Source organism: Amblyomma americanum, chromosome 9, assembly GCF_052857255.1.
Source record: "Amblyomma americanum isolate KBUSLIRL-KWMA chromosome 9, ASM5285725v1, whole genome shotgun sequence".
NCBI classification, from domain to species: Eukaryota; Metazoa; Arthropoda; class Arachnida; order Ixodida; family Ixodidae; genus Amblyomma; species Amblyomma americanum.
Window position 1 is genome coordinate 16,111,543 of NC_135505.1, and position 24,538 is coordinate 16,136,080.

General features: G+C 45.7%; 1 protein-coding gene and 1 pseudogene across 1 annotated transcript in view; one reads left to right on the forward strand and one right to left on the reverse strand.

Moving 5' to 3' along the window:
* The window catches only part of LOC144105182 (lipase member K-like), a 107,718-nt gene that overhangs the window by 1,963 nt on the left and 81,217 nt on the right, over positions 1-24,538 (reverse strand). The window contains exons 8-9 of the mRNA XM_077638337.1: positions 6,240-6,311; positions 1,741-1,809 (exon numbers count right to left, since the gene is read on the reverse strand). Of these exons, the coding sequence (XP_077494463.1) occupies positions 1,741-1,809; positions 6,240-6,311 (141 nt within the window). The remainder of the gene's footprint in view (positions 1-1,740; positions 1,810-6,239; positions 6,312-24,538) is intronic.
* Positions 17,970-18,793, forward strand: LOC144105052 (uncharacterized; annotated as a pseudogene).

Genomic DNA, 24,538 nt, shown 5'->3' on the forward strand with positions numbered 1-24,538 from the left:
GCAATTGTGTGTGGCGCTCATAAATGCTAATTCCCGTCATCCTTGTGCTATGGGTGACTGTCCAGCGTGTGGGTACTGCAGACGCGAAGAGAGAGTCGCGCGGCTACTTCCTGACAGCCCCAATTCGACAGCGAACGAATGTCTCGGGGTTAGATTCACATCCCCTCACGGAGGCCTAGACATTAGGACCGTGGCCCCAATCTTTATGTGTCAGGAAAGCGGTTAATAAGCTCCTAAAATATTTAAGAGACGTAGGCTCGAACATCAGCCTATAGACATTGTGGGTGGCCTGCGTTGTTACGGACTAAAGGACAAGATGGATAAATTTCATATTGCGAACTCAACTTATCTTTTAATACGTCTTCTCTTTCGTTTTGCTCGCTTTGTCCCCCACCTCTTCTGTAGGGCAGCAGCAGAAGACCTGACATTGCCTGGTTGACATGCCTTTTTTCTTTCCTTCTGTCCGTCAATACATTCTCGCTTACGCTCTGTCTGCTTTAGTGCGTTTTCATTTTCATCTACTTATCACCATCATCACCTCACTACGCTCTCCGCAGGACAAAGGCCTCTCCCATATCTCTACATCTATTTATAAACAGAATTAAAGCTTATAATGTATTTCACTGGCTCTTTCATTGTCGCGTGAGGCAGGATTGGCGGAATAATTTTATTAGTACATCAAAGGTATATAAAAAATGTCAAATTTAACTATAAAAACTTATCAAATTCGCCATGAAGGCTAAATTTGATATATCGTCACAGTCTTACAGGGCACAATCCGGTTCCGACACTGCGTCTAGCACGGGTTCTCCTCCTTTACAAACAACGAACAAGCTTTTCTGAGTCCAAGCAATTTTCCTGGTGTCGAAATCGGCAAAGAGACCTTGTGCCTGATCATCTTGAGGAAGCGCTAATGCTTGTGAACATACTGCCCATTACGAGCTTGCTGGAATCCTTTCCAAGGTTACTGTCCTTGGTACGAAACAAGCCTCACGGTCTACCATATCTTTAGGGAATGCCATGACAAGCCAGACAAAACGTTAACAGTGTCATAACCGAAATACGAGCAGTGGAAGGCGGCCCTGACCAAAGATACCCCGGACCAGTGAGCCTGGATCCTAGTCCGAAAGGTATAGCTGCCGCCAGCAGAGCCCTCACCTAGACGCAGCGAGCACCCAGCTCCTGCAAATTTTACTGTTGCGTAAATAAGAGTTTCCTCTCTCTCGCTCACCCGTAATTCTGATTCTCTTACAATGTTTTTGATTATTTTTTATCTCGCCTGGGCATGGCTTCTGTGACATCTAGAAGCCAAATAAGGTATGCGGCAACTTTAAGGCGACTGACCCTCTTGTGGACACTAATTTTCACCAGACGAAGGAACGACGACTTGATCAGGGAAATTCAAGGGCGAGTCTTGAATACACCTCATTTCTTCAAATTGACATGCACGAAGAAGAAAAGCCTCCCTTGCTTGCTGTACCTCCGATGAAAATACTGCTGACTACTAGGTCGCCAAAGTGTTCATCGCTCTTTCGAAGCACAGCCAGTTAGGCATCGAAATATGTAAACGTTTTTTATTGTCTTTGAACCCTCCAACCAAGCCAAAAACTCCTTATCTAGGCTAGGCTTCAGAAAAATAGTTAACTAAAGGCTAGGCTTCAGTGCATATGGAAGTTATTTGAGATGTCGCTGGCATTTATAGTAACTCGTGTAAGCAGAAAAAATATATGAATTACTTACTGTGCCGTACATCGCCATGTTTATCAGGGGGCCGTAATTGTATTTGACGAAGTTCTTCGCGCGGATAATCTGTGAGATAACGAGAAATACAATTTACTGTTAGGGCCGGAGAGACAAAGAAAAGCAGGAAAGGAAAAAGTGACGCAGTCGTTTCGCGACACGCTCTACCTGGGACGGAACTCTCCAGGACGCCCCAAAAGTGAATTTGCAGCATAGATGTATTCTCCGCCATCTCCCAGATTTCACTAGCGCATATTAAAGCTCGCGAGCCCTACTTTCATCCTCACAAGCTTGCAGCTCCAGCGTCCTGGAGACTTCTTTCAAGGTAGTACAATATGCTCTACATCGATAGCCATCAAAACTGCTGTCGAGGACTGATATTCAGCGTCATTTCAGTGCGAGTTGAGGACAATGGGAATCGTACGTTGCACGAGGTGCTGGAAGCATAGAAGGCACGATGCAGGGCCGCATTTCACTCCTCCGCGTTCCGCCAGAACTTGCACCTAGCGCTGGCTGGCCGCCCAAGCTTCTCGCTGCCGCAAATCGCGTTCAACAACACGCGTCGACTAAAATAGACCAACGCCACCTTGTAATGTTAGCAATGTGCAGCTGCACTCTTGCCGTTCATTGCGGGAGTTGAAAAAGAAAGGCGCTGGGAAAACGGATTATAGATGCATTACAAGAGCAGCCACAATTTGCTGACTCCCTGCAGGCGGACAGCGCTAAGCATGGTTGCGCTTTCCCAGTCAACAGGGCATTTTCGCTGTCCTTGCGGGTCAATACCATTGCACTAAAGTAGCTATGTTGCTGACAATGTGGAGGCGCGCAGCACCCACACTTTGCCCCTGAAACGTGCAAAGTCCCACGTTCCATACATCGGCCAGACCGGGCGGTGTGTCAATGTTCGCCTCGCAGAACATGCCAATTCCGTCAATCGCAAAGAAAATAGAAATGTAGCACAATACCGCCTCCGTTCTTGTTCTCCGTTTTTTGTTGACACTACAGTGCTTTTTGTACATGATCACCAGCGCACAATAGAGATCGCTGAGGCATTCCACATTCTCAGAAAGGGCGATGGATGCGTGAGCAAAACCTCGATTAACTTGTCGAGCAGGGAAATCAGCTTGCTTCATTGTGGGTAGCGGGTTTGACGATAGCGCACGGTTTCATGTTCCTTCTTTTATATATATATATATATATATATATATATATATATATATATATATATATATATATATATATATTGGTTTTATCGCATGTGGGTGTGCTTTTCCCGGGTTCTGGCCGGCACGTGGCTCTGATAACTATCCATTCTTTTTGGTATAAATGTCATGTACTTTTTCTGGAATAAAACAGTTGAAAGTTTGCGCTCCGTCCTGTCTACCTTGTCTTTTTGTGTCGTCTTTCTGTGCGCATAAAAGAAGTCTGAGTATGAACCAACTAGCCCCACAACGTATATTACTGGATTACCTTTCTTCTACAGTGGGCCCTTTTTTGAGTGTTTCGCCACATCCTTTCCAAGATTAGAGCCTTGTTGCTCACATTTCCTTGACTACGTGCCGTGCGAGGTTGCTCGGATTCTGCATAAAGAAGGGATTGGTGCCTCCTGACATCTCGGTTTTGTTTGGCCGTGTTAAACCGTCCCTCGGCCATGTGAAGAGAGTGTGCCGGGTCTTCAGGTCTTAGCTATGGAGACAGGTTCGCCTGTTCAAGGATTGGCTTCGCTTGCTGTGCTTTTCCCGAGAAACCGAGCATATCGCCGCTAGGAAGCTTCAATCTATGATGAAGCTGGCCGCCCAGTCGACTGAGTTTTTGTGGACGCAATCTCTCGCAGTGATAACCAAAGGAAGAAAAAAAGAGAAAGAAAGTAAAGAAGACAGTTCTGCTCTCCAGGTTCTTGACGACATCCACATTCCGGAGGACGTCGCTAGCGTCCTCAGGAAAGGTCCAAAGTACAGCCTTGAGCCGGAAGGTAAAGGTCATGAGCTCTTGGCACTGACGAGAAGAATTTCCAACAAGGCCGACCCGGAGGATAAGGAAAGGTGTCTTCTGGAGGGAGTCGACTCTCTCATCAGGACCGTGCCTTCTAGGGGGCCCCGCATCAAAACGCCAACAAGAAAAGTTGTGCGCTTCTTTAAGGACAACGACCTGCAACTCGTTCAGGCGGATAAGGCAGGGGGCTTTGTCGCTATGCCGTCGGGAACGTACGACAAGAAAGGCTCGGAGGCTATCCGCAAGAATTTTGAAAAAACAGAACAAAAACCAGCAAAGGTAAAAAGCCGAGCCATTGTGTTATGCGAAAACCTTAGTCTACAGAAGTTAGCCAGTAGTATTCAGAACACCAAATGTAATAGCTTGCAGGTTTTTTTCCCTGCAAAAAGCCACAAAGAAAGTGTTCCGTTTAGGTGCATTGTAAGCGAAAGGGGTGCCTGGCAGAACCTACTAAGCCGGTTCCTGCTAAAGGAACTTAACAGACTTGTAGTAGACGACCCGTTTGCCATTAAGAATAGTCTTGAGGTTGTTGAATTTTTGCATGAAACAGACTCTGCAGGACAGATGTTTTCTGTAGATGTTGTTGACCTGTTTTATTCTATTCCACAGAGCGAAATGTTGGCTGCTGTCAGGTTGTGCATAGAAATGAACGGAGCGGTCTCTTTTCAAAATAGCGCTGGTATGTCGGTTGACAACTTCCTTGTACTCCTGGAGTTTTACCTCAGTTCCACCACTGTTTATTTTAAAGGGTATAATTATGTACAAAGAAATGGGATCTGTATCGTATCGTGCGTGGCCCCGGTGCTTTGCAGCATTTTTCTCGCAGGTGTGGAAAGGTTATTGGCCGAGGCGCTTGAAAACGGTAGCACGCTAAAGATTTTTAGATATGTAGACGACTTTTTTATTGTTACGAAGAAACAATCACATTTGACCTATCCACAAGTCGTGGAGGACATTCTTACTAATTTTAGACGACTATCCAAAGGATTGAATTTTACTTGTGAACTCGCCAATGACAGCTGTTTGCAATTTTTAGACTTGAAAATAACCCTTAAGGACGCAGGCTTTTGCTGGAAGTACCAACCGCGTGCACAGAAGAAATTGTTGCCTTTTGATTCCAAGCAATCGAAAACTGTTAAACGTGCTATCGCTTTGATGTGCCTTGAGTCATCTCTAAGAAAGTCCTGTTGTCACATGGCGCAGGAAAGCTTTCACGATCAGGTCGCGAAGCTAAAACAGGCAGGCATTCCCCAGATAGTAGTGAGTTCAGTTGCTGAAGCTCTTCTCAAGAAGATTAAACAAGAAAGGAATAGGAACCAGACAATGGTTGCAGTTGCAAAAAAGAAAGTGAAACCTGTGGTCATCCCATATCAGCATAAAGTGGCTCATAACCTCAAGCGCGTGGCTAACAAGTTTAAGGTACCCGTGGCTTTCTCGGTCCCAAGGAAACTTTCTTCACTGTGTCGTCTAGTTTCGCAAGATGGCAGCCGCAACTCAGATTGCAAAATCAAACATGTTAATAAGTTTGTGAAGTGTGAAAAAGGGGTAGTGTACAGAATTCCGCTGAAGTGTGGGAAGGTGTACATTGGGCAGTCGGGCCGATGTGTTAATGAGCGGCTAAGGGAACACAGTTTGTCTTTGAAGAACGGTACCGGTTCGCACCTGCCGGCGCACATCAGTGAGTGTGGAAAAGATAACGACATAAAACAGAAAGCAAAAAAACTGTGATGCAACGCTCCAAGGCACCAGCATCTTGTGCAGGAGTACTGACACGCTTGCGCGAGAATTGGCTGAAGCCTACCATATAAGAAAAAGCGGTAGTTCCTGTGTCAGCGCACCGTCTGTGACAATATATGATAAATATTTTGCTTTTTTAGATAAATTACATATGAGGTGAGTCACCGGTGCCTTCTGTGTGCTTTTCCCGGGTTCTGGCCGGCATGTGGCTCTGATAACTATCCATTCGTTTTGGTATAAATGTCATGTACTTTTTCTGGAATAAAACAGTTGAAAGTTTGCGCTCCGTCCTGTCTACCTTGTCTTTTTGTGTCGTCTTTCTGTGCGCATAAAAGAAGTCTGAGTATGAACCAACTAGCCCCACAACGTATATTGCTGCTGGTAAAGGTGCCGAGAGACGTAATAAATTGCTAACACTCTCTTCTTGCAATCATCTGACTCCGACACGCTAAAAATTATTTACTCGGTGCTGACAGGCTCCCAAGAAGCGGCAGCAAAGCAAATCAGTGACAGCTTTAATTTACTCACTCACTCGGAGAATAAAGAACAACATTCAATGCAACCCTTCCGTCGAGAGCCACGGCCACTGCAGAGCTAGCATCCGGAGGCATTATTTCATCGGACCTACTTGCTTTGGCTACATGGTGCATTTCAGATTGTTGCTGGCGCCACTCAACGAAAATAGAAACAAGGACAGCCCCTTGACCTGTGTCTTTTCCTATAGTGTTTGTCTTAGTAGTTCCATCTTTAAATGATTTGTTTGTACCGACCTGTGCATATTGTTCGACGTTGCGCTTTGATGCACCCGCTGGTTGATGAGTGGTGTAGACAGCCAATCTTGACTGAAAAAAAACAAGGATGTTATCGTTTAAGCACAGCATGCTTCAAAGCTAGCTTACACTCGTCATAAGTCAGTAAGAAAGGAATATCAGCTGAAGCTGAGATAAACAATAATAATCATCAGCCTGATTACGCCCAGTGCAGGGTAAATGCCTAGCTCAAATCTCTCAAATTTACCCTGAAAAACTATCCACTAAAAAGACTAACGTAAACATGTAGATTCGAAACAGAACCGCTAGAATTTACATTCACCAAGACACAAGAAGAAAGCTTCCTTTCGAAAGAACAGCAGAATGAACTGAGCGGGCGACCAACTTTGGAGCCACAGTGACGCGTGAAGTTTTCTAGCGGTCCTGCTGCAGGCAGCGGTGTTCTGACGCTGCTCTCCGCTTGATGACCTCAACAGCCAGCGTGTCAACGAGGCCGAGGCTGGCGGAGTTGAAGAGGAGATCACGGGCCTTGGCGGTAAAATCAGGTGGCAGAGATGCAGCGACGTGACGAAACTTCGCGTCCGGGAGCTGATGCGGGCAATAGTGAACTGGCTTTTATCTTGAGCGCGCCAAAGCTGAAGAGCGGCCGCCCAGATGTGGGGAATGAAAAGCGACAGCGTCGAGACGTCGCGATAATGGCCATCACCGAATGAGTTGCAAGAGTGGCAGATCGGGCTAGTTGGTAATTTTCCATAATGCGATACAGCGCGAATAAAGACGGGGACGAAGCGAGACAGCGCTGTGGTGTCTTGTCTCGCTTCGTCCCCGTCTTTATTCGCGCTGTATCGCATTACCGAATGAGTTGCCGTCGGTGTTGCCCATGCTGCGCGCGGGTGATCTAACCGACGCCTAACCGACGGATGCTCGAACGAACTGTTGCGTGCACGAACAACTCCGGGTCACCAGTTTGTCGCGTCGTTCAGTCTCTTCTGACTTGCTCAGGGCAGCATATTGTTCCCTGAAATTCGTGCCAATAAAACAGCCATTGCTTTCCACGCGCCCCAACCTCAGACTAATTGATGCAAGTCTTTTTAATACCCTTGTCACACGGGCATTGTAAGCGCGGTTACTCTTAACTGCGGTTAGACGACTTAAACAGCGGTAAAAGAAAACCGTCAAACCGCCCCTGCCATACAGGAATTAGTCCCACCACTCGACGACTTCATGATGATCACGTATTTTCCACTTCGACATAACTGAAATTACAACATCTGCAGTATTTTTTCTGAATTACTTAATAGCAATCCGTGGCAAATTTTATTTGCTTCTTGTAAAAATATATAAAGCGCACCCAGGACAACGGACAAGGAAGACCAAACAACACACCTTGTCCGTTGTCCTGAGTGCGCATTATATATTTTTACAAGATGAAATACCAACTAGCTCAAATGGCGATTCTGCTTTTATTTGCTTGACTATGCGTGTGTAACAGCTCCAGTGCGCATGAACTTCAATCTGACGCCGTTTACTAAGCTAAATCTTTTAACACTGAGTCTAGTCAGCTTCGTAGACAATATAGTAGCCAACTACCGCCGCCTCTCCCGCGTTTCCGCTCACGACCCTCCCGCTACCTGCGTGGTTTGTCCGAGTTCATTTACGTGCGTTGTTGCTTGTGCCCACAGTATTCGAGCAGCAGACGCTATTGCCCAGACGCAACGGGATCGCAGCGCCTGCGATGGCTGCGAGCAAACCGGCTTGCGAAAATGAACATCGTGAAGAGAATTTCTCGTGAAGACGAAAATCTGGCGTGCCCCGAGGCTCGGTTCTAGTACCAATTTTATTCCTGATCTACATAAATGATACAAGTGAATTTATTACTTCTACTACCAGATTATCTGCTGATGACTGTTATATATAGACAGATTACCAACCCTGACTACACCAACTCTTTGCAGACAGACCTGGACAGAATCACCACTTGTTGTGAACAGTGGAAAATGCAAATTAATGTCTCTAAATCAAAGACTATAACATTCACCACCAATAATCAGCTTCAAAACCACTGTTATTCCATGAATAGTATTCCCAATGAAAATTTCTCCGCAGTCAAATACCTAGGTGTTCATTTTTAGTCTGATCTGACATGGAATAACCATATCAATGTAATTGTCAGGAAATCACCTAAAGCACTTGGTTTCATCAGACGTCACTTGCACCAAGCTGATCCTGCCACCAAACTTTTAGCTTACACTACCCTTGTCCGCTCAAAAAAGAGTACGCATTCTTAATTTGGAACCCGCATCAATTGTGCTTAATTCACAAACTAGGGTCAATACAACATAAAGCAGCAAGATTTATAACTAAGAACTATCCACGTCATTCCAGCATAACGGCAATCAAAGTGTCGCTAAAGCTGCCATAACTTGGAAAGAGAAGAATACTAGCACTATTACCACACTTTCACAGATTGTGTCACAGTCACTGTTTTCATTCCCTTCATACTATTTTACACCCGCCCACCGCATCTTTCCGCGCTTAGATCACGCTCTCAAAATCGAACCCATGTTTGCACGTACCCACCTCTTTAGTCATTCACCGTTGTTTCTTGCCGTTCATCATTCGAACAAGTTACTGGGTGATATTGTCTTCACCTTAAATCATGACGCCTTTGTGCAAAAATTAGTGTTTTTTCACTAATAAATTCTGGTTAGGAAGGCTCGATTCCTGCATATGCTTAACTTCGAATTTTCCGTACTTTTTTTATTTTGCCTGTTCTTTTGGACTTGTGTTTTTTGCAGAACTATGTGTGGAGTATTGTTTACTTTTAACTGTACACCCCCCTATGTAATGCTAAAAAGGGCATTTAGGGTATGTGAATAAAAAAAGTTCTGGTTAATGTTCACGATGCAACAGGATGCCCTTCTGCGCCACCGCCTTCAGCTTATAGCTCTCCTAGCCGAAATTGAGCGGACGGAAGGAGAGCGACAATGTGCCGAGATGAGGTGCCGCCAGCTCGAGGCTGCTATTGTGCAACTGGGTCCACGCGAGCGGAGGGTGTGGGAGTACCCTAGAGGAAACTCTTGGTACGCGACGACGGTGCCTCACTTTCCAGACAGCGAGTTCAGCACGCATTTCCGAGTGAATCGCAGCCCTTTTAAGGTACCTTGTAAACGCATGCGAGGGCATGAGAAGACAAGACACGAACATGAGAATGGCTGTACCGCTGCACAAACGTGTTGCAATCGGCCTCTACCGTCTTTCCACGTCGGGTGAAGACAGAAGCGCCAGCAACGCTTTCGGTGTAGGCAGGTCCACAGTGAATGAGATTTTTTGGGTATTCTGCCATGCTGTTGTGCTGCTATTGGAACCGAAGTTTGTGATGTTCCCGAGAGCTCACCAGTTGGCCGAGTACATGCGGCAGTTTGCCGCAGTTACTGGATTTCCGCAAGGCGTAGGCGCCCTAGATGGATGCCACATCGAGGTGTGCCCACCTGAAGAAAACGCAGTCGACTACTTCAACTACAAAGGATGGTATAGTGTCATTCTTTTGGCAGTGGCCGATCACAAGTACAGATTGCTGTACGTCAATGCTGGTGCGCCAGGTAGAAATCACGACGCTGGTGTATTTCAAGTCCCAAGGCTCCCGAAACTGTTCACTAGCGAGCTGTTCAGCAAAGAAGTAAGAATTTTTGATGGCGTGTCAGTTGGGCCTGTCCTGCTCGCCGACCAAGTGTTTCCTCTCCAGACACACATGATGAAGCCTTACTCGCAACCCGGTGCGCTAGGATCTCCGACACAGTCATTTAACTATCACCTTTCATCTGCAAGGTGCGTTGTGGAAAATGTGTTCGGAAGATTGAAGGCCCGGTTCTGCACGCTGTTGAAGGGACTAGAGTGCGACATACACAACGTGAGCACTGCCATTCCTGGTGCTTGCGTACTTCACAACTTATGTGAGCAGATGTTAGATCGCTGTGATGTGGCTTGGCTCGATACAGATCAGACTAAAGAGCAGCGGCGCCCTCAGCTAGTTTGCACCAGCAGCCGATGTGATGCACCAGGGGTGGCAGTCCGGGGTGCCTTAGCAAAACACATTGCTAAAAATTGAAATATGCCACCAGTGTTGTGTGTTGCAATAGAAGACTGGATTTGATGCATAAAATTAATGTGCAGTACCCTCTGTGGTGCACTGTTGCACAAAATAAGCATGACACATCAGAATATGGTGATGATGATTATGTCCACATTTGTTTTTATATCTTTTTTTCGGTCAAGAAATCCCCCATCATCTCAACCATTTTGCTCTGGATGTTGTTGGACTCCTGAAGGAGCTCCAATAATTTCTTTTGTATTTTTCTACTTTTTTGGCTGCCTTTGATGCTTTTTTCGACTGCTCTCTATGAAAGTGTAGCAGCTGCTGCACTGCAGATGATGATTGCCTCTTTCTGATCTTGTCTCCACCTGTGATGGCGGGCAGGGCACTGGCTGGGGAAACGCTGCTTGGCCCAGGGTAAGCAGTGCTGCTCAGTGCTCTAGCGCTTAAGTCAGCAGCAATGGTGTTTAATCTGCTGGTCTCCTCGTTTCCTGGCAATGTCTCATTTCCAGTTACATCATCATTTTCATGGAATGTGACTCTCCCCATGACAGGAGCTCAGCCTCTTCAGGCATTCCAGCCACCCCGCAACTGCACAAGACAACCACATATCATATAACGTTGTTCCTAGGATTGAATTCTTGCTATGCTGCGCAATATTTACTGGAGGCAAGAATCATCATATTTAGTGCTCTCTTCCACCCATATCTGTGTTGAGTGTACAAACTCGCTGCATTACAAATGAGAACAATATTGATACTGCATGTGATCGCAAAATGCTTGTGCAGAATGAGTATGTTAGTAGCCTTATTAAGTTCCAACGACATGTAATAAAGAATTGGCACTAATATTTAGTGCCTAAATTCCTGTTATGTTATGCTCAACAATACATATGGTGTACCATGTATAGGCGTTTGCCGACCAATAGTATTGAAAACAATATAAAAATTCCTGGAAACACAGAGGCCAATGCAGCGGCTAGGCAAGGACATTGATACTGTCGCATCTGGCCTTCGGTTCTTGAGGCGCGAATCGCCCTACTTTTTGAAGCCATTGCATACTAATATGAGTTAAAAAGATCTAGTTTCACCCGAATTACAAAAGTTCTCATTTATATTTTATTGATCCTCTGCCACGTTTCGCAATTCCAACGACTACTCTCATTCATTGCTTGTGGTTGGGAACAGCATACATGAAGCACTCTACATAGGATTGGTCGCGCGGAGAGCCCACAATGTGCATATAGTGATGACAATAAGAATGCTCAGAACAGAACTGTAACGAGATTCTGACAGCCCTGGATAAGAGGCCTTTCAGTCTACAGATTGATGTTTTAAGGCAGGCGAAAGTTGCGTGTAACGTGCTTAGTCGACATAATGTCACATATATTAAGGAGCCTAAATTAAATTTTAAAGGAAAAAGGTGTGAAGAAGACGACGCGAATTAACCGAAGAATAAAGAAGAGGAAGAAGAACCATTGGTTGAGGTGGAGAGAGATGATTGGTGGAGAAGCATATGGTGATGTGGAGAAAGATGATTGGTGGAGAAGAGAAGAAGACGACGACAAGGCTTACGTGGACTAACACCGAGGCTACAAAAGGGCGAGTGAGAGCGAGGCACAGGGGGGAACAGCAGAGAAGCGGAGGCTCCGGCGGGTCAGGGACACTTTGGCTGGTAGAGAGCGACGCCGGCTACTGCTCCGGTGAGCTCGCGTTCTACGGCAACGCATCGTGGACTTCCTGCCGTGCCTGAGCCCGTTCCGGGGAGTCAACAGAGGACGCTACCACCTGCTACGGCCAGGGGTGTCTCCAGCGCTGTTGCCATCCATCCGGGTGGTGCCCCCCAAGCCAACAACACCGGCATCACCTCCACGGGCACTTGGACCTGGAGCTTATACGACGCAGCCAGCGACGCCGCCACCAAAGCCAACAACACCGGCATCTCCTCTACGGGCGCTTGGACCGGGAGCTTGTACGACGCAGCCAGGGACGCCAGCCCGAGCACGTCGAACACCTCCAGCGACGCTAGCCCAAGCAAGGCGAACGCCGCCTCGACGCCGCCTACTGGATCCATACAACGCCGCAGCCACACCGAGCCAAACGTGAGAACGAACGCGGAACGCTAGTAATAGACGCTGATAGCAGTGTGCCCGGGTTGTGTGTATTTATAGTATTTATGTTTTGTGTTAGTTTTATGTTCTAGTGTGTGTGTCACGTAGGCTGTATTAAATGTGCGTTTGTGTGGGTACACCCATCGCCTAGTCCGTTCTTTCGGTACGAGTGTTCTCCGGAGAGATCCGTGACACATAACTTGTCCCTTTTTTTAAAAGTGAATTATCCCTTGTGCCTATTAGTCATTGAAATGCACAAGCGCATTTGCCGGCATGATGACGCCTCTCCCACAGCAGACATTCTCTCTCCATTGCCCATAAGTACATATCTGTGCCCATTTTGCTGGCAGCTGTAAAATATGGGTTTCAGTATAGTAGAAGCTGCAGAGCTGCATATGCAATAGGCGAATAGAAAGGAATGTCAAGAGCAGTTTTGCACTCATAAGCATAAAACAAAAAATAATAGTTCATTTGTACTTTCACACTGCATTTCAGTTCTGTTCTGAGTGAAAACAAGAAATGCCTAGCTGGAACAGCAACGTTTCATTTACGTTGCTGTACGTGTTACACAACAAAAACACATGGACCAAAATGGGTTCCGAGCCTTTCCGCCCTCCATATCCCAGCAAATGAGTTTCCATATTACTAGGCTGCAAATACATTGAAGACGTTTGGTACCAAATAAAACCCTATATCTCAAGTCGTTCATATTAGTGGCCATCATATTAATGGGACAAAACAGTATCATAAATCTTAACTCCGGCCGATGTCTTACGTTATCAGGCAAAGAACTTTCGTAGTTGGCAAGGCGCGCAAAACACGATTAGGATCATTTTTCTTCCACATTGCACCTGTTTGCCATTTCGAGCAAATCAAGCCATGTATTTATACATGTCAATTTCAAGAATAAACGTAGCTGAAAGTCTTCGCTCTGTGTGTGTCCTGTCTGCGTCAGTCTTTTGAACTCTTCTAAGAAGCATAATCCTCCTCCCGTTAAGCCATTAACTAGCCCGCACATCTACTCTCGTACACGACTATATCTTTACAATAAAAACTCACTGACTAACATGTAAACAACTTATACCTTTTAAAACCCACAATCTAGTTTTTTAATCTGCATTTGTTACAACAGCATGTAAAATGACCCTTTAGAGGAAATGTTGTAAATGACAGTCTACCTCCATATTTTCTTCAGTCAGCATTCAATCGTTCATTGGAAGAGATCCCAGAAACCGGTGAAGGTGCCAGTAGAACGGCCAGTCTTGTCCATCTGAGCCGGTACTGGTGCCAGTGCTCTTGAGCTTCCTCGATTAAGAATTACCACTACTGCACATATGATGCAAGCAAGAAAAAAATTCCAAAAATTTGCCCATTTCACTGAAAAAAATTCAGTGAATGAGTGTATTTGCCTATGAAATCAAACCAGTGCACAGCCGGTATGTGGAAGTTCAGTAATATTGTGGACGTAGCGAAAAGATGCGACTATGATTGTGGCAATGACAGCGCACTGTTTGTGACGCAATAACAGCGTAAGCACCTTAGTACTGCGGGTGTCAAGTTGGAACGGGTACACACCAGCCTTGTGTCTCGAATAAAAAGAAACGCGGATCGCAATTTCTCGTGCATCGAGCGGAACCTAGGCCTCACGATTGATTTTTGCTGTGGTGAACCACACAGAGCTCGCACTAAGCTACAGCACCCTCACGGCTGCATGCCACTAAGCAGCGTTCAGACCCCAGACCACCCCTCGAAAGCAGCATGCATAGAAATCACAACTTTACTGACCGATATTTCTTATGCAGGTTATCTATTTTTTGGCGCACCTGCTTGGCGGTATACGGTCCCTCGCCGTTAAGAGGGTTCACCAGTGACAGTGTCAATAGGAAATACATGGGAACTTTCAGAAGCTGTATCGTGTCTAAAAATGGACAGATTTTCATGACGTTTGTGGCAGCGTTTTTTTTTAGCGAACAGAGGAAATGTTGCGGACAGATTTTATTTTTGAAGTTTAATTTTTTTACAACTCAGAGGTAAATATCCAGAAAAATTGCACTTTTAGATATGTCGGTCTTTCATGTCATCTTGTGAAGAAACTAAGCCAGATATCAAAATTTTGTCCGCAACATTTCCTTCCTTTTTCTCTCTTGGTTGTTAAGCCGCAATTTTCATCCACATCGGGCCTAGTGTTTGCGTTTTACAGGCTCTGAAAGTTGTGTATGTATTTTCTGCGGGGATTTGAAATTCGCGCCATATGTAACCACTGCGACGTGGCTCCACCTGGCATCAGCATATTTTTGTCGCTACTACACTCTACCACCAACCTCTTGGTTGTCTGTGCTCGTGCACGCAGGTTTTTCCTCAGAACTTGGACCGACTTGAGCTCTTTCTTCCCTTTTTTCTTGCTTGGGCTGTTTTCTGAAAGGATTTCTGCTTTCCTTTTTTGCTCGAGCTTATGGTGGGTGACGTTGAGCTGGCGCGCTGTTTTGACAAGCTGCACAGCGTTCCCTACCATGACAAAGCGATCGACGGGGGTTAGCAAGACTGCCCACTCCATTGAGGAATTGAACAAAGGGCCGCACCTGCACCATTCTATCACACAGTCATGGGTCGGGAGGAAACACCTGTTTGACCAGCGTTGCCAAACGCTTTAAGATAATCTGGCAACAGTTGTACACCCAGTGCGTCGTTTGCTCTTTTGGTTATCACTTGCTTATCACGTGCGCCGTCGCGCCTCCTATACAGCGATGGCGGCCCCAATTTCGGAGGCTGCCACTGCTTGCTCGCTCGACGCTTGGTGTCGCTGCAGTTGAACCGGTCTCGAATCCCTAAAATTAAGTTCATCTAAACACGCACTGGTCGAGTAGGGTGGACCTCGCTCAGCCCGACCCCCTACTCAACCAGACGTTATTGGTTCATGTAAACAGGGCTAACCAAGAACTCGCTTCCCGCCCTTTTAAGTTTTATCCAACTTTGACTTATTTCGTTGTGAAATTATAAGCAGTGAATGAGGTGTGAAAGGAAGTAAATCTACTACAATTTATAATATATATTGTCACGAGGCGGTGAAAATGCCATGAAAAAACAGACGAGCAGATTAACAAGGTACTGAAACAAGCTCTTTATTGGGCTGCTGCAGAATAGGCGTCTACACCCATACGCGGTCACTTGGCTTGTAATGTGCGTGGCGACGGCGGAGATTGTAGCGTCGGGCGTAGGTTCGCTCTTGGTGTGTAATGCGTAGCCGAGCGACTCGTAGACCTCCCGCACGCTGCAAGCAGGTGGTGACGTCAAGGGTGTCCTCACTGGTGACGTTTTGCAGCATGGCTTCAAGCGTTGTCGTTGCTTCTCCGCCGTAAATGAGCCTAAAATGTGTCATATATGACTGGTGATCTCAACAGGGGTGTAGTAGACGAACATGACGTACGGAAGGAAGACATCCCAGGTTCAGCGTCGGCGACCATGGCGAGCTTGTCTGCAGTGGTTTTGTTCAAGCGCTGCGTGAGGCCGCTCATCTGTGGATGAAACACAGTCGTCGTCCGACGGCATCTATACTGTAGCGCACGATGGCTTGCGTTAGCCCCACAGTGAACGCAGTACGTGTGTGTCACGCAGGACACAGTGAAAGAAGAAAAATACGCGCTGTAGTAACAATGGGTGTCCTAGGTGGTTTCTTGGTTATCGTCGTTTTTCGACGTTTCCTTCAATGGTCGCTTGAGCGACCAAGTGTTTTGTGCTTCGAGAATGTAATCAGGCTCACGAATTGGAAGGCCACGGCTCCTCCTTGGGTCCACGAGCTCAGGCAGCAAGTAGTGCATATAAATTTTTTTGAGCCGCGGCAACATCTCGTCCTCCCAAAACGATTAATTCCTGGATATCACCTCAGTGCTGATGCCTTTTTTGGTCCACAACGCAAACAAGCACTTCCTACGGCGAGCAATATTCAACTGTCCTTGCACTTGATACCAGTAATTACTGTTTGTCTTCAGCTGCAATCTCCCGTTCTTGTTTTCCTCACAGCACGTTATTTTTTTGGCGCGAACTCCTTCCAGTGGAGTAAGGTCCCTCGCTGAGTACGGGCACTTGACTTCAACAAGAACGTCCTCCCCAATGAGTCCATCCGGGAAGCGCCAAGAAAGGGGCTCTCCTGGTCAACAAACAGGCCGCACTCCTTCACCACGACGTTGCACTCATTCTCGATTTGCTTGAGTGCTAAGCACTCGTGGTCCTTTCCATACCGAATCACTTCGGAAGTTATTTCTTTGTACAGGATGTCACCAACTGTCCGCCTACACCTCGTCGTTGGCTTCATTTTACAAATAGCACCAAACAATGATGCCGTCAATCTTTTTCGCCTTTCTTGTTTCCACACAGTGGATCCACTCTGCTTTGACGTTGCTCGCTGCAGGTCTTCGATGTTGGTTGCTGATAGCGAGAGTGATTTCAGGAAGTTGTCGGAAGCAGATTGAAAAGCATCAGGCTCCATGTCTGGTACGCCGTAATCAGCATCGGCACCAATATGTCGCTCTTTTTCTCGATGCTGGGAGCGTGGAGTGATTGATATCTTCTTTTTCGGTAGCTTTCGCTTCGAATCTCTCCTAGAAATTAATGCCTTCACAAATGATGCTGTGCATCCTCCAAGCTGCCCTCCCGATATCCTGCGCGCGATTTTTTCCTGCTATGTTCCTCGGCAGTTGAGCGATAAGGAGGCTGCCAAACACCTTGTCTCGTAAGATGCTTTCAAGGAATAGTTTATCCTCTTTCCACCTACAAATTTTGCCACAACGGAATTGTAATGCTCGGCAGCATTTTTATCGACGTCCATTATTAGGCTCGCCGCGTTTTCAACCACTCTGCTCATGGCAACACAAATTTCATCAAAGATGCCTTTCTGAACTATTTCAGGAAATATATTTTCTTCTCCCGCGTTACTTCCGGAACAGAAGTAATCAGCGCAGTTGGCGTGGTCTCCAAACACATGGTTTGGGCCGTTCTTTATGTCATGAGCAAGACTGTCTATTTTTTCAGAAAACGATGCATCTTCACTGCTTCTAACTTTTATTGCTGTTGCAACTCCATGCCGTAGGCGCACAGCTGCTTGGAGAATAGAGTTTTTTTTTTAAATTAGGAGGATTTTTTTCCAGCCGCTTCTTCTGAACGATCTCTCTTATTTTTGCTGCATAGTTTCGAAGTAGGTGGTTCCTGCACTCAATTTTTTCAACCCGCTGGTTGCCATACGGTGCTGCTGCGACGATAGATCGGTAACTGCTGGAATCACCATCAGCTATAAGCTTTGTATATTTGATGCCATGTAGCTCAACGCTTTTCTTGAAGCCTTCAACAACAATAGCTTACTCCATGCTTGTTGGGCTTCCCTGCCAGTTCTTGTGGCACATTTGTGAAGGCATTAATTTCTAGGAGTGATTCGAAGCGAAAACTACCGAAAAAGAAGATATCAATCACTCCCCGCTGCCAGCATCGAGAAAAAGAGCGACATATTGGTGCCGATGCTGATTACGGCGTACCAGACATGGAGCCTGATGCTTTTCAATCTGGTTCCGACAACTTCCTGAAATCGCTCTCGCTATCAGCAACCAACATCGAAGTCCTGCAGCGAGCAACGTCAAAGCAGAGTGGATCCACTGTGTGGAAACAAGAAAGGCGAAAAAGATTGACGGCATCATTGTTTGGTGCTATTTGTAAAATGAAGCCAACGACGGGATGTGGGCGGACAGTTGGTGACATCCTGTACAAAGAAATAACTTCCGAAGTGATTCGGTATGGAAAGGACCACGAGTGGTTAGCACTCAAGAAAATCGAGAATGAGTGCAACGTCGTGGTGAAGGAGTGCGGCCTGTTTGTTGACCAGGAGAGCCCCTTTCTAGGCGCTTCCCGGATGGACTCATTGGGGAGGACGTTCTTGTTGAAGTCAAGTGCCCGTACTCAGCGAGGGACCTTACTCCACTGGAAGGAGTTCGCGCCAAAAAAATAACGTGCTCTGAGGACAACAAGAACGGGAGATTGCAGCTGAAGACAAACAGTAATTACTGGTATCAAGTGCAAGGACAGTTGAATATTGCTCACCATAGGAAGTGCTTGTTTGTGTTGTGGACCAAAAAAGGCATCAGCACTGAGGTGATATCCAGGAATCAATCGTTTGGGGAGGACGAGATGTTGCCGCGGCTCAAAAAATTTTATATGCACTGCCTGCTGCCTGAGCTCGTGGACCCAAGGAGGAACCGTGGCCTTCCAATTCGTGAGCCTGATTACATTCTCGAAGCACAAAACACTCGGTCGCTCAAGCGACCATTGAAGGAAACGTCGAAAAACGACGATAACCAAGAAACCACCTAGGACACCCATTGTGACTACAGCGCGTATTTTCCTTCTTTCACTGAGTCCTGCGTGACACACACGAACTGCGTTCACTGTGGGGCTAACGCAAGCCATCGTGCGCTACAGTATAGATGCCGTCGGACGACGACTGTGTTTCATCCACAGATGAGCGGCCTCACGCAGCGCTTGAACAAAACCACTGCAGACAAGCTCGCCATGGTCGCCGACGCTGAACCTGGGATGTCTTCCTTCCGTACGTCATGTCCGTCTACTACACCGCAGTTGAGATGACCAGTCATATATGACACATTTTAGGCTCATTTACGGCGGAGAAGCAACGACAACGCTTGAAGCCATGCTGCAAAACGTCACCAGTGAGGACACCCTTGACGTCACCACCTGCTTGCAGCGTGCGGGAGGTCTACGAGTCGCTCGGCTACGCATTACACACCAAGAGCGAACCTACGCCCGACGCTACAATCTCCGCCGTCGCCACGCACATTACAAGCCAAGTGACCGCGTATGGGTGTAGACGCCTATTCTGCAGCAGCCCAATGAAGAGCTTGTTTCAGTACCCCGTTAATCTGCTCGTCTGTTTTTTCATGGCATTTTCACCGCCTCGTGACAATATTTATTATAAATTGTAGTAGATTTACTTCCTTTCACACCTCCTTCACTGCTTATAACTTCACAACGAAATAAGTCAAAGTTGGATAAAGCTTAAAAGGGCGGGAAGCGAGTTCTTGCTTAGCCCTGTTTACATGAACCAATAACGTCTGGTTGAGTAGGGGGTCGGGCTGAGCGAGGTCCACCCAACTGGACCAGTGCGTGTTTAGATGAACTTGATTTTAGGGAGTCGAGAGCGGTTCAACTGCAGCGACACCAAGCGTCGAGCGAGCAAGCAGTGGTAGCCTCCGAAATTGGAGCCGCCATCACTGTAAAGGAGGCGCGACGGCGCACGTGATAAGCAAGTGATAACCAAAAGAGCAAACGACGCACTGGGTGTACAACTGTTGCCAGATTATCTTAAAGCGTTTGGCAACGCTGGTCAAACAGGTGTTTCCTCCCGACCCATGACTGTGTGATAGAATGGTGAAGGTGCGGCCCTTTGTCCAATTCCTCAATGGCGTGGGCTCCGTCGATCGCTTTGTCATGGTAGGGAACGCTGTGCAGCTTGTCAAAACAGCGCACCAGCTCAACGTCACCCACCATAAGCTCGAGCAAAAAAGGAAAGCAGAAATCCTTACAGAAAACAGCCCAAGCAAGGAAAAAGGGAAGAAAGCTCAAGTCCGTCCAAGTTCTGAGTAAAAACCTGCGCGCACGAACACAGACAACCAAGAAGTTGGTGGTAGAGTGTAGTAGCGACAAAAATATGCTGATGCCAGGTGGAGCCACGTCGCAGTGGTTACATATGGCGCGAATTTCCAATCCCCGCGGAAAATACATACACAACTTTCAGAGCCTGTAAAACGCAAACACTAGGCTCGATATGGATGAAAATTGCGGCTTAACAACCAAGAGAGAAAAAGGAAGGAAATGTTGCGGACGAAATTTTGATATCTGGCTTAGTTTCTTCACAAGATGACATGAAAGACCGACATATCTAAAAGTGCAATTTTTCTGGATATTTACCTCTGAATTGTAAAAAAAATTAAACTTGAAAAATAAAATCTGTCGACAACATTTCCTCTGTTCACTAAAAAAGAAAACGCTGCCACAAACCTCATGAAAATCTGTCCATTTTTAGACACGATACAGCTTCTGAAAGTTCCCATGTATTTCCTATGAACACTGTCACTGGTGAACCCTCTTAAGTCCAGCACTCAGCTCCGCTGTAATCGAAGCATAAATACGCGCTTTTCGTGTGCACGCGCTCAGAGCAGGCAAGTTCTCATCCTAAAGTCGTATTAATGTCATCGTCGCATGTTGCGACCGCGACACTCTTCATATCAGCCCGAGGCTGTTGCAGACCTCGCCGATATGAATGCCAATGAACACTGCTGCAGCCTTGTCGATAGAATCAAAGCTGTGATAAATGATTGTAGTTTTACGCAGAAAAAAACGTGCTATACACATCCAGTGTGCCCTTGGATGACAGCAGCTGTGCTAAATACGATAAAAACGCGCGACTACTGGCACACCAAAATGAAACAAAACAGAGGGAACGCATATTATAGTGCTCAGCATAAGATTCATAGAAATAAAGCTGTTGCTACCATGCGTGTACAGAAGAAGCTATATTTTAGTAACCAAATAAACGCATGCGCCGGCATTTCTAAGAAACTCTGGGCTACAGTGAACTCGATAATTCAGCCTACTCCATCAAACCGAATACTTCCTGACCTGGCCCTTTCCCCAGATAAACACCTGCTATCAGATCAGTTTAACGATCATTTCTGCTCAGTGGGTGCTGATTTACGTTTAAGTATGGGTCTCACAGACGAACCTTCACTGCCTGAGTATCTTGAAAAGACCTTCAGTTTTATAGAAATAAGCAGTGACGAAGTAATGAGTGCACTTAATTCAATGGATGCTACTAAGGCCACGGGTCACGGGTCTCGATGGTATTCCGGTTTCCATAATTAAAAACAACAGTGGCGTCCTAGCTGCCACCTTAGCATCTTTATTTAATAAATCGTTTCTGTCCGGCATCTATCCTGATATTTTGAAGCTCGCCAAGGTAGTCCCTATATACAAAAGTGGGAATCCTAATGAACTCGGAAACTATAGGCCGATCTCAATCCTTAGCTGTATCAACACTCTGTTTGAAAAACTATTGGCTAAAAGAATTACGCAATTCCTGACTAAAAATGCAATTCTCTCAACGTCCCAACATGGTTTTCAGAAATTTAGATCGACCACCACAGCTGTGCTTTCTATAACTGACTCAATCAATGAAGCACTCAATAATAACAATATTTCTGTTGGTGTATTCCTGGATATTAAGGAGGCATTCGGCACTGTGGATCTCGATATTTTATGCAAGAAACTAGAACGATATGGGTTCAGAGGTGTATCACTCGATTTCTTTAGAAGCTATTTAACTGGGCGACGGCAGTGTGTTATTATTGACGAACACGCGTCAAGTTCGCGTTCTATTTCCGTAGGTGTTCCGCAGGGCTCAGTACTGGGGCCTATACTTTTTACACTTTACATAAACAACTTACCCGATTGCATAATAAATACCCGTGCCATTATGTACGCCGACGACACCTCATTGTTGGTGACCGCTAATTCCGTTGAAACAGCCAAGCATACTTTAAACTCAGAACTTCAGAGAGTCAATAAATGGTTTTTAACAAATAGACTCACTTTGAACATAGGCAAGACTAAATATATTATATTTGCATCCTCTTATAAAAAATACCAGAATACCTGCTCCGCAATAACGATAGGAGATAAAGAAATTGAAGAAGTTAAGACTATTCAGTACTTGGGTGTAACCTTAGACGCTGCATTAAACTGGAAACCGCATATCGAAAAATTGCGTAGCAAACTATCTTATGCATGTTTCGTTCTGGCCAAAGCTCGGCGACATTTCGAAATACACACACTAAAAACAATATACTTTAGCTTCTTTCAGTCCCAATTAACTTACTGTGTAGAATCATGGGGGTTCACTTACATCACTTACATTGAACCTGTTTAACGCCTGCAGAAGCGGGCACTGAGAATAATGACTTGCACAACACCATATACGCCTTCTCGCCCTTTGTTTTTTAGACTCCAAATAATGCCGGCATTGCAGCTTCGAGATTTTCGCGTTGCACTACTCGTACGAAGAGTCCTCTCCGGCACCTCCCCCTTTCCTTTGAACACATTCCATAGAGCCCCAACTAACAGCCGTTCAGCAGCACAGGGAAGATTTCTGGTTCCTACATCTCGCGATGACTATGGCCAGCGCCGCTTTGAGTATCAAGGGGTAAAAACTTGGAATAAAATCCCCTGTGCAGTCTTTGCAACGTCCAATCCTTATATTTCACTAAAGACCTTTTTTCTGTCACAAATAATTACCTGATTTACAATGCAAATCGCTTAGTGATTCTCTCTTATTATTCTCTGTAGTGTCTATGTTGGGTTTGCCATTCATATGTCATTGAATAATCGCTTCTAAGGCAACTGCGTTTATTTTGTATAAAAAATGCTGTTCCTGTCTTCATATGTTTTTTTGTCATGAGCCCTCTTGTATTTCTGTAATTTGAACCATCTTGCTTGTACGCTTTGCATTTTTCCACCATTATTATGTGTATTATTTTGGCATGCAGTAGAAATCATTTGTCCTCACTAATTCTCTTTGCTTTTATTGCATGGATCCATAACTAGCCTTTGGCTAAGGATCCAGACAGTGATGTTATGTACTGTACTGAAGAAATGATAATAAAAAGAATTGAATTGAATTGAAGTGCAACACACGATTCTGGCGTGGTTGCCGCCTTGTTTACGTTTGAGCAACGCAGAGTGACGAAACCGAGGTTGCCAAGCTCTGTTTACGCTAACTGCGATTAGCGGGCTAACTGTGGTCGGTTCCGCCGTGTAAACAGCAGCAACAACGTTTAGCGGTAACCACGGTTGCGATAACCGCGGTTAAGAGTGCCCGTGTGACAAGGGTATAAACAAGCAAAATTCTTATATCGGCCCAGCTTAGAGCTCAAGTTTCAAAAACCAGAGCCGCTACGCGCAAAAACAGATGAAAAGTAGCGGCTACTTAAACACGACAAACAAAAGGACCCTCGAAATCCCACACACTGAAATGCGCTGAAGTAGAGCCCTTCCCTTCGCCAGCCCTGGCAGGATATTAAATAATTTCTACATTCTGTGTATCGCCCTCAATATATGGATATCTTCCTTGTGTGCCTTGTGTCAAATCCTGATTCAATCCATTCATTGTTATCCACCGATAGAGTTAGCGTTCGTAGCACAGGTTGTTGTTGAACCTCTCAATTTCCATTTCCTTACGGCAATGTTAAGTGATGCACATACGCGATTACAGCAAAGCCGATTTTTCCAAAATCGTTGATGGATTTCTCCAAAATCATTGATAGACCAAAATCTGCCAAAATTGGCCAAATTTCTCCGCTAGTTTGGAAAGTCTGCTTCCAACAGGTCTGTCGGTGAAAACTGGTCTTCGTAGAAAGAAATAATTGTTCCTTTCATTGAATCTTAAGTCCCCTCGTTTGCATTCGTGGCTATGCCGTATTATCATGGTTTACAAATTCATGAAGAAGATTATGTAATAAGAAAAACGGTTAATGCGGGAAACTAAGAGCTCAAGTTCAGCACTTAAATGTCGACGTGATTACACCATGTCGACGTGATTAACTGTCGACGTGATTACACCGATCTTTTGAGAAACACTAAACGAAACTTTTACAGCGATCTACTTGACATCCTTGAAATAACCCCAAAAGATTTTGGACTCTGTTCGCTCCCAACCGTAGCGGCTCGAACAATAAAGCTTTATTAGATCGTGATGTTTCTCATGCTCAAAATGAGCTGCGTTCTCATGTAATGAATGCGTTGTTCATGTCAGTCTTCAGTGAGGAACCGACCGTAAATATTCCTATATCGCACAGTCTAAACTTCCCTCAGACGCCAGCATTTAGTATCGCAGCCGAAAGAATCTGTAAACTAATCGAAGGTCTCCAGCGCTCTAGAGCCTGACAACATACTGCTAAAATCCGTAAAGGTACGGAATTAATATTGAGCCATGTCCTGCAAATTATTCTCACCCAATATATTTCGAGCGGCTAAACACCTGTCTGA